This window comes from Elephantulus edwardii, unplaced genomic scaffold (assembly GCF_000299155.1).
Source record: "Elephantulus edwardii isolate Elephantulus edwardi_28Jun2011 unplaced genomic scaffold, EleEdw1.0 scaffold00037, whole genome shotgun sequence".
Taxonomy (NCBI): Eukaryota; Metazoa; Chordata; class Mammalia; order Macroscelidea; family Macroscelididae; genus Elephantulus; species Elephantulus edwardii.
Window position 1 is genome coordinate 5,280,414 of NW_006399787.1, and position 10,713 is coordinate 5,291,126.

Genomic DNA, 10,713 nt, shown 5'->3' on the forward strand with positions numbered 1-10,713 from the left:
TTGCTCTGTTCTGATGACTACCTCTTGGTCCAAGTATAGGTTTCTCATTAGCACGATTAAATGTTGTGGGATTCCCATTGTTCTGAGAGTCAGCCACACTTTGTTATGATCCACACAGTCAAATGCCTTTGTATAGTCAATGAAACACAGATAGACATTCCTCTGGTATTCCCTCTTTCAGCTAAGATCCATCTAACATCATCTATAATATCCCTAGTACCACGACCCCTTCTAAACCCAGCCTGGACTTCTGGTAGTTCTTCTATAGTAATAGAAGATAAAGGACTGAAGAGGTATATATTCTTGGTAGATTAGTTACAGAATACATATCCACTACAACAGACCTAAGCAGTCATAAAGGTGGTACAAGTTTGGATAATGTTTCATTCTGTTGTACTTGGGGCAGTTATGAGTTGGAATAGACTCAATAACAAATTTAATTATCAGTAAAAAAGAGGTTAAAGTAGTTTGATCTGAGATAATAGGGACAGACGTTATATAAGTTTGATAAAAGGAGTTAATGGCATTTGCTTATGCTGCTGAAATCAAGGAAAATTCCAAGAGCCATGATGATGCTGTTTGCTGAGATGGAGAAAACTGAAACGTCTGGGGCAAGGAAGAGAAATTCAAGATTTCTGGAAACCTTATTCACTGTTGGTGGAGTGTAAAATGGATCAATCACTATGGAAGGCAGTATGGCACTTTCTCAAAAAGTAGGAAATAGAAATACCATCTGACCTAGCAGTTCCACTAGCTGGAATATACCCTAAAGAAACGAGAACCACCACCCAAGCAAATATATGCACACCCATGTTTATTGTGGCTTTGTTCACAATAGCAAAGAGTTGGAAACAACCCAAGTGCCCATCAACAAAAAGATAAAGAAGCTGTGGTACATTCACACAATGGAATACTATGCTGCATTGAAAAATAAGGAACACATGAAATACTATACAAAATGGGTGACCTTGGAGGACATTATGCTAAGTGAAATATCTCAGTCACAAAAGGACCAATACTGCATAATGCCACTTTTATAAAACAGGACTGGCATGGGGGCCAGGGTGGGGGCTGGTAAGTAAGAAAAGAGGGGATAAATAATCTACATGGCATTGAAACAGATGAGGGAGAGAATTGTATAAAAGGAATATATAATTAGGTATTATTGGCATGACACGAGTCCAGAATAAGAGCTGAATAATAAAGTGGTCGGCGGCGGGGGTGGGGGCTGTATAACTTTTTTCACCCAAAGAAAAAAGGGATCTGGGGGGAGGGGGGCAGGGAGGAAAATGTGCAACAATGAATCAATGAAAGAAAACTCAAGTTCTTTATAAATTTTCACTAAAATCTTAATTAAAAAAAAAGAAAAAATTCTGTTTCCCCATGTTATGACTGAGACAAAGATCAGACATGCAAATGGAGATGTTAGTAGGCAACTGAAGATAGAATTTTTAGGTTCCAGGGAGAGTACCAGGCTTGAGACCCAAATTGGGTATCATTAATCTTCAAATGGCCTTTGGTATCATAGCAATAGACAAGATTATCAAGATGAGTAAGTATATAGAGCAAGAGAAGATCTAAGATAGACCCTCTGGAACCTTCGATATCTAATAATCATATAGTGTAATGTGTACAGTACAGGGAGCGCTGGTGGCCTAGTGACAAGAAATCGTATTGAAATTCCAAAGGCACATGACTCGAGGCCAGCAGCTGCTCTAAGGAAGATGTATGGGTAATTTTCTCCTGTGCGATTAACTGCCTCTGAACACCTGCCAGAGGGTTAGCTATGGGTTGGTTCAGACTCTATGGTACACAGCAACAACAAACACGCGGTGGAGATGGTGGGGAAACAGATTTGTAATGTGGTGTATTTTTATTCCCAGCCCTAATGAACTTACCATCTAACTTTTAAAAAAAATAAATAAATATATACAAGAAAGAAAAGTTCACAGCTCAATGGACTAAGGAATGGATGAGGAATCATTTGATATACAAATAAAGAGAGTCCCTGTACCTACTCTTGATGACTCTGACCATCTACCTGGAGCTGACTTGTGTAGAAACAGCCTAATGTATGGATTCAACCAACTGAATTCCTCCTTTTGCAACTTTAAACACTGAATGGAGACATCCAGAACCTGAAGCTCACAGTGGCTAAATTGCCTTAATGAAAATGCTTTGGGATTCCAAGAACCACTTTATTTTCCCTTCTGAGGTACCCCAAATGTAATATTAAATTATTAAATTTATTACCATTCAACAAACTCTCTTTTTTCACACAGCCATAATCCACTCTGTAGCTTGCAACCAAAAGCGGTATCACTAGTATGTATTAGGATCACCACTTTACAGATAAGAAAAATGAGACTGAGAAAAATTAAGCATTGAGTTAATCAAATGTAGATAGTATGTAGAAGGACGAGGACTGTAACTATTGTCAATATAAGCTTAAAACTTGATTAACTACTAGACAATATTGTCTCAAAATATTAAAATATCAAAATATTACACTATAGTTCATTTTCTTTCCCCTCATCTTTTTCAGGTTCTAGAGATGGACTTGTACTAAACTTTTTTTTTTACTTTCTTGTTAAATAAATATCAGCTTTTTATGAGAAAAACTAATCCAGGGATGAGAATAAAATCTTCAGTGGTCTCAAATTGAAGTTCAGTAGTCCACAAATAGATCAAGGTTTTAGTCTTGCTTCAAGAACTCCATATCAGATTAAAGACAAATTAGGATGCTCCTTCTGAAAAGTCTGATGTCATAGAATAACAGCTCATCTTCCAATAGTCGAAAGCATCTCAACCAAATTTATTGGCAACTAGTAGCTAAAACAGGTCTTTGCTTCTTCTGTCATCCTTACTCATTGTCCAGTTCTCAGATTCACAGTAAGTGATAAAAAAAGCCTAAGTATACTAGATTAGGATTAATTTTAATTAATATCTTTCTTTTATAGTAAAAAAATGGATGACTTGCTTCTCCTATCAGAAGTTCTTCTGCTTTCTGCAAAAATGGCAATTCTAAAGTTTTACATTTGACTGGATATTATATTTCTCTTTTTTCAGCATGAAAGCAGGAGGGGCATCACTTCTGAAATAGCTTGCCTCCAGAAACCCAATGAACTTAGAGAAAGGATGAAAGTTCTACAAGTGTTCAGGTCTTTTGTTCTTAGGGTCTTTATGAGTTGCCTACAACTCAATGACACTTAACAACAACAACAACATAAGAGAGAGTTCAGTTGGCCTAGAGGACAGAAAGCGATGCTACCAAGCCAAAGATGGGTGATTTTAATCTGTGTCCCTCAGGCCTTATTTTAATTGTTTTTGGTCAAACATTCTTCTAGGTGGTATCGCACTGGTCTGTGCATTGCTGTAGAGAGGTAACTTGTGGTTGCTGTGATGTTGAACATTGTGGCCCTGATGTGTCAAATGTGATACACATTAGTGGAGCTCCCCATTTAAAACAAGCTTGGAAGCAGGAGTGGCATCCACTTCCGAAATTGCTTGCCTCTGGAAACCCTATGAACTTGAAGAAATGTTGAAAGTTATAAATATGCTCAAGTCTTTCGTTCATAGGGTCGCTATGAGTCATCTACAACTCGACAGTACTTAACAATGACAGTAGTCTTCCTGGGAACATCTCCCACATTGATATATAAAAATAAGTAGAGATTAATAATTAGAATGAGTAGAAAATCTAAATGCTTCTAGGATCATCCAAGATAACACTGAATAAAAGAGAAATACAATATCCAGTCAATTATCAAGATCTGGACAATGAGTAAAGATGACAGAAGAATTGATATCGTTGAGCTATGGTGATGCAGAAGAGTGTGAAATATCCCATTGACTGTCAAAAGTACAAACAAATATGTCTTAGATAGAGTACAGCCAGAGTGCTCTGTGAGGCAAAGATGGCAAAACTTCATTTCATATACTTCAGGCAAGTTGTTAGGAAAGTTTATTCTTTGGAGAGACACATTATGCTTGGAAAGGTAGAGGGTCAATGAAAGAAGACCATCAGCCAGGTGGATTGGTACAGTGTCTGCAGTCTTGAGCTCAAATATGTCAGACAGTGAGGATGGCACAGCATAAGAAAGGATTCATGTTCACAGGGTTGCTACGGTAATACTCAACAGCACCTTATAACAACAGTAGAACTCAACACATTTAGCTCTGGTAGCTTAGTGGTAAGGAGCTGTGCTGCTTACCACTAAGTTACCTGGTTCTAATCCACCAGTTGCTCAGTGGGAGAAAAATTAGGCAATTTCTTCTTGTGCAATAAGTACTTCTGAAAACCTGATGGAAGGTCAGCTGAAGCAGTTCTGACAAAATGGTACACAGCAGTGTACTCATATTTTTTTCCAATTCCCTCACTACTCGTTTGTTTTTTGTTGACAGCTTAAATAATATAAGTTGTCCCACTGATCAGTCTATTACTGTGTTTGGGGTCTTCAGACTATTTTGATCCAGTGACATGGACAACTGTCTTTGTGCTCTGAAAACCAGTTATCAGCCTCCAAGCTATGCTTTCTATATTCTGTATAAACTCTTGCTTTTTTCTAACACTGCAATTTCTGTTACAGAGCCAGCAGCATCAAGGGACTCACTATACTATGAAGCCCAAGCATAGACCATAATTTAGGCACACAGAAGTAGGAATTGTTTTAGGTTTATCACATTTAGTATCAATAGTCAGTCCTAGGCTTTGGGTTAAAACTTATAGGAAAAACATCTTGAGGGAGAATGATAAATTTAGTATCTATGCTAATGTTGTTATAGCAGATAAGGCAACAAGCACTCATTAATCCAAAGGAAGTAAAGCTTCTCTATATAGAGTGATGCCAATCATTTATTTCACCAGCATTGCTAAATGTCTATAGTGAATACTGAAGATCAGATGTAGAGAGAGACCATAGTTTTGTTACAAATGGGGTCAAAAAATATCGAAGAAAACTGGAGTCTCCTTCCAATCATCACTCCCCACAAAGCAGTGACTACTCCGGCCTTTGGGTCCCACAGAAGGCACACAGCTCAGACCCACCAGCTATTCCGCAGGAGAAATATAGGCTATCTCCCCCTGAGTGAGCCACTGCGTCTGAAAAAGCTCAGGAGGATCCGCTCAAGCTGACTTGACAGCACATAACAACAACATCCCTCTAGAGACACTCAGCATAATGTCGAACACGCTTTAGAACAGCTCCCTTTGTTTCCCCAGAGGACTATAAACAGTTATAAAATGTATTTTTGCATTGCTAGCACTTGCCACAGTTCTCATGCAACTTTAATCATGTGCTCATATACATTTCACCACCTTACTCCACACTCTAGTCCATTCTGCATTGTGTTCCATTCCTCAACTGTGCTGTGGACTTGAACTGTGGACTTAATCATGCTCACGTGAAACCTGTACCTCAACCAAGAAGCTGTCATAAAAACAGAGCAAGGTAACACACCACATGGTTGAAAATGAAGAAAAGCTTGCATTAGGGTCATAACCTTTCTCCATATCTATTTGACTGTATGCTGAGAAAATTATTTAAGAAGCTGGACTCTGTGAAGAAGAATGTGGCATCAGAATCAGGAAAAAAATTACCAACAATGAATGTTATGCAGATGACACATCCTTGTTTGCTGTAAGTAGGAGTTGAAGGACTTGCTGTAGAAGATCAAAGATTACAGCCTTCAATATTTATTACATCTCAATGTCAAGCAAACAAAAATTCTCACCACTAGACCAACAGACAACATCATAATAGATGAAAAAAGACTGAACTGTCATTGACTTCATCTTACTTGGATCCACAATTGACATCCTTGGTATTAGCAGTCAGGAGATCAGGTGACGTACTGCACTGATTAAGTCTGCAGTTAGTTGTTGTTGTTGCTATTGTTGTTAGGTGCCATCGAGTCGAGTACAACTCATAGTGACCCTATAAACAAAATATCTAAACATAGTCCTGTCTTGCGCCATCCTCACACTTCCTGACACACAAGAGTTCATAGCACCAGTCACCATGTCAATCCATCTGGTTGAGGAGGTTCCTCTCCTTTGTCGACCCTCCACCCTTACCAACATCATATCCCTCTCCAAAGAATAGCACCTTCTAGCAATATGTCCAAAGTATTTGAGGCAAAACCTAATCATTCTTATTTCCAAATAACATTCTGGCTGTACCCTCTACAAGACATACCTATTCATTCTCTTAGTGTCTCCTTACTTACTGACTGCTCAGAACAGGGTATTAATTGTGGATCTAAGCACGATGAAACTGTTGACAGTTTCAATATCCTCTCCTTCCATCATGACACTGCCTACTGGTCTTTTGTTAGGAATCTTTGTTTTCTTGATATTGAGATGCAATCCATACTGAAGGCTGCATTCCTTGATCTGCAGTCAGAGATCTCTCTGCATTATTAAGGAGCAATGATATCAGTTTGAAGACTAAGGTGTGCCTGATCCATGGTACTAGCAGTCAGGAGATCAGGAGACGTATTACACTGGGTAAGTCTGCAGTCCTTTGAGCTGTGGTGTTGAAGAAGAGTGCTGAATATTTCATGGACTGCTGAAAGAACAAACAGGTATATCTTGGAGAAAGTGAAGCCAGGGTGCTCCTTGGAAGCAAAGATGACAAAGCTTTACTTCACATACTTTGGTCAAGTTGTTAGGAGAGACTATTTCTTGGAGAGGGTCATCGTGCTTGGAAAGGTGGAGGTTCCACAAGAAAGAAAGACCTTTAACAGATGAATTGGCACAGTGGCTGTAGCAATGGGCTCAAGTGTGTTAGACATTCTGAGTGTGGAACAAGATAGGACAGCGTTCAGTTCTGTTGTGCAAAGAGTTGCTTTGGGCCATACTCAATTTGATGGCACCTAATAACCACAGAGTATTAGGTCTTCAATAAATGTGTGCTGCATATATGGGGGAAAATAATAAAGTGTCTATACTGAAAAGTCAGTTTCAATAAGGAAAAACAATGTCATTGGGAAGCTGTTTTCTTCACCAACTAAGTGGAGTCCTATCATTTTCACACTCCACTGATTCATTCTGAATATGGTGTCAGGAACAACACAGGGGCAAAAAACAATTAGCAGGGCAACAAAACAATCAGCTGAACCGTCTGGGATTTGAGCGATGAGCAGATCAAATGTCTTAAATTTGCTAGGCTCTTTCTCATTTGGTCCAGAATGGATGACTCTTGGCTGCACTGTACCAGGAATAATTGTCCCTCATATATCCCCAATCAGCTGCCTTTTAATGAGTGACAATGTAAAAGCTGCAGTGACTTTCACTGTACTTGACAGATCTTGGCCCAACTCCCATTGATTTGTCCTTGGAATAGGTGAGCTGAGAGACACCATGCACAATTGAGTACAGACACCACTGCTGGTCTTTAGCAACTGCAAGGCCCTGGAGATGGACAAATACCCATGAGGAAGAAGTTCAGTGTCTGACGTGACCTTTGGTACTTTAACTTTGTAGACAGCAGAAGATATGCAATGTCTTGTCTTATGCCAAAGCTGCTTTATGCATCTCAAAGTTCAAATGCCCTACCTTAAACTATCACCAGGGTAGACTATCCTACAGAAAAGGTCCAGGTACTTGACAGATTGACCAGCTCCTTGTGGTCTCATGCTGGTCTATCTGGTTGCTTCCTTAAGTTAGCCTAAGTTCTGATTGCTGCTTCTTTGAAAACTCAGTGCGTCTGAATTTAAATTCCCTACAACATACTCTTTCTCCCCTTCTTTTTTGCTTAATATGTCCTGGAGGATCTCAGTCCTTTGGAAATACAACTTTTCTTGCAGCACAGCTGATTTCATCAAAATAATTCTTTGAGACTATCTTCTGCTTGGCCATCCACTTCCTACTGCAGGCATAGCCCAGGATTCTTTCCCATCCCCTGGCTTCTGATGCATGGTCAACTCTGGCCACATGCAGCCTCTAAGGGAAAGAACGTCTCTCTTTCAAGAAACTTTCCTGTTTTCTGTCCTAGTCTGTTTACCCAACAGCCTATTCTGCTATTTTGTGTCATCTTATTATCACTTTCTTTATAGATTTCTCAACTTTTCAGCTAAATGAATGGTATGTTCCTCGAGGGAAAGAACTATGCCTATTGTAGACCTCACATTCCAAATGCTAGCACAGCTAGCAAAAGCTTTATAACAATGTAAACGATCTTATCATACACAATAAAAGTTAACAGCTCATGGACAACCACTTTGGTTCTGGCTGCTTGGCATATGAGAAACAAATCAAGTCTCAATCTGTACATAATAGCCCTTAGACCAGAGCCTCAATCTAGATTTTGTCTGTTTACATCTTCTTATCTCTGCCATTTACCCAAACTGTCAATTCAGTATCGATGTAAGATGCTATCGTGGTGAACCAAAAAGGATTTTATGTAACACATTCTGGTCTGGTCTAAGAGACAACTCTTTGTTCAGTCCCCAAATCTTGGGTAGGTCCCTGCTAATTTCAATTTAACAGATGGTAAACCCAGGTCTCAAAGATAAGTCATGTGATGACATTCACCTTATTCTATGACGGGTAGATTTCTGACTCAATCGATGCTTCCAAACACCACCTCACACTACCACTTATCAAACACTCCCTCATGCTTGCATTTATTTATTTAATAATCAGCTGCTTCAGTAGGAGGTTAAGCTCTATAGGTGAGAGCTGAGTCTGTCCTACTCATTAGTGTCTTTCTAAAGCTGGCACACAGAAAGCATTAAAAACATTTATTAAATAGGTTAATGACCCAGCCAATTGGTAAGCTCACTAAGAACCCCCAAAAGAGAATTCCTAACCCTCTTGAAATTGAAGATGTTCGATATTTACTCAAAAAGTGTCATAAAAAATGTAATGTGTCTTCTAAATATTTTGTCTTTCTGCACTCCAGTCAACAAAATGTAATAATTCCGAATTGGAGTTTATTATAAGAGCTCTCAGTCGAAGACAATTCTCTGAGAAGGCAGCCTAGGAAGGTCCAGCTGGCCAGGAACACAGCCACTCCAGGCCACTCCAGCTCAGGCCTTTTGTGCGGCCCCCACGAGGGCGGAACTTACCCCTTTCACAGGTTCTCCCCCAGTAGCCAGTGCCCGTGCAGTCGCAGATGAAGCGGTTCCAGCCGTCCTTGCACACCGCGTTGTTCTTGCAGGGGTAACTGTCACACTGCTTGGCACTCACACGGGAGCAGGACGACTTGACGCCCGCGGCGTTCTGCATCTCCGCCAGCTGCCGGATGTTCTTGCTGCGGCCGTCGATGAACAGGTCTCGGATGCAGCCCACATAGCCATAGTTCAGCATGGCGGTCCAGAGCTCAGTTGGGAGGATGAGGCCAGCACGGTTTTCCGGGAGCCCGCCCAGGTACATATCTCCCTCCAGATCCAGGATCTCACTCTCCCCACTGGCCGTGAATGGCGTGCGCCTGCTGTTCACCGATATGGTACCTGCGAAGGGAAGACAGGGACAGAATGAAGGAGCAGCCTTCTTGACATCTCAGGTGAGGCCACCGGCCACCAAGCCAAAGACGCCCAGCAGGTGGCCAGCTATGACCGGCCAGGAGAGTGGGAGTGAGAACATAAGAAGCTACCAGCTTATTAAAGGGCCTATATGAGCCGCTTGGAATCAACATCCACCTGTTAGAGCTTCTTGACCCAGAGAAGGAAAATCCCAGTGACCTAGCACCTCATCTATTTTTTTCCTCTACCTAAAAGGTTTGGCTCTGAGAAGTGTACCATACAAAGTGATGGGGGCAGCATCTGTCTGTGTTTAAATCCTACATTTACCTGGTCTCCATCCCCTGTCTGTCAGTGTATCACACTGTGGGGCTTTGTGCTGGGCTTTGTGCTGCAATGATGCAATGATCGAATTTCAAATACCAACAGTCACCTTTCGTGGGCAGGTTTTGAGGAGCTTCCAACTTAAGACTAAAAAGAAAGATCTGCTTTCAAAAACATTAGCTGATTAAAACTTCTTGGGTCACATTAGAATGCTGCCTGACTTGTTTACTTTAGACTTTTCAGCAGGAACGATACATTACTCAAGGAAGATACCAGGTTGGGTCAAGTGGGACCAGGGAGGGTATGAAGAGTTCAGTCTGATGGATTGCACAGTACACACCAGGATGAACTCACATTCACCTTAAATCTCAAAGATGGCACAGATCTAGACAGTGTTTTGTTCTATTGGTCATCCATAGGAGGCGGTGGTTTTGTTTTTGGGGTGCTTTTTCTATTAGTCCTAAGTTTACCATGAGTAGGAATCAAATTGGTGGTCTCTTATTGCATCTCTTATCTATCATGATCTAGCTATGTAACCTCCAGAGAATTAGTTAGGTTTCTACACCTCACTTTCTTCACTCATAAGATGGTAATAATAAATTTAACCGCCCCACAAGCTGGTGTGATACAGAAATGGATAATATATGGAGCCCTGGTGGCACAGTGTGAAACACACCAAGCTGCTAATTGAATAGCTGGTTGTTCAAATGCACCAGCTGCACCGTGGGACAAAGGTAGGCAGTCTAGTCCAGCAAACCTCAGAAGCCCAGTGCAGGAGCTGTGGAGTCAAATGAACTCAACAGCAGTGGAGCTCGACACACAAATGTATACATACTGGGTTTTGTTATGTGCTATGGAGTTGGAACGGACTTATAGCTCACCCTCCAGCAGCTTTTCAGAGGCCATGAATTACATGGGAAGAGA

At 40.8% G+C, this 10,713-nt stretch overlaps 1 protein-coding gene across 4 annotated transcripts in view; it reads right to left on the reverse strand.

The window, feature by feature from the left end:
- NRXN3 (neurexin 3) overlaps positions 1-10,713 on the reverse strand; it is a 2,203,380-nt gene that overhangs the window by 1,534,506 nt on the left and 658,161 nt on the right. For all 4 annotated transcript variants that reach the window (XM_006884638.1, XM_006884636.1, XM_006884635.1 and 1 more), the window contains one exon: positions 9,073-9,456. In XM_006884638.1, the coding sequence (XP_006884700.1) occupies positions 9,073-9,456 (384 nt within the window). The remainder of the gene's footprint in view (positions 1-9,072; positions 9,457-10,713) is intronic.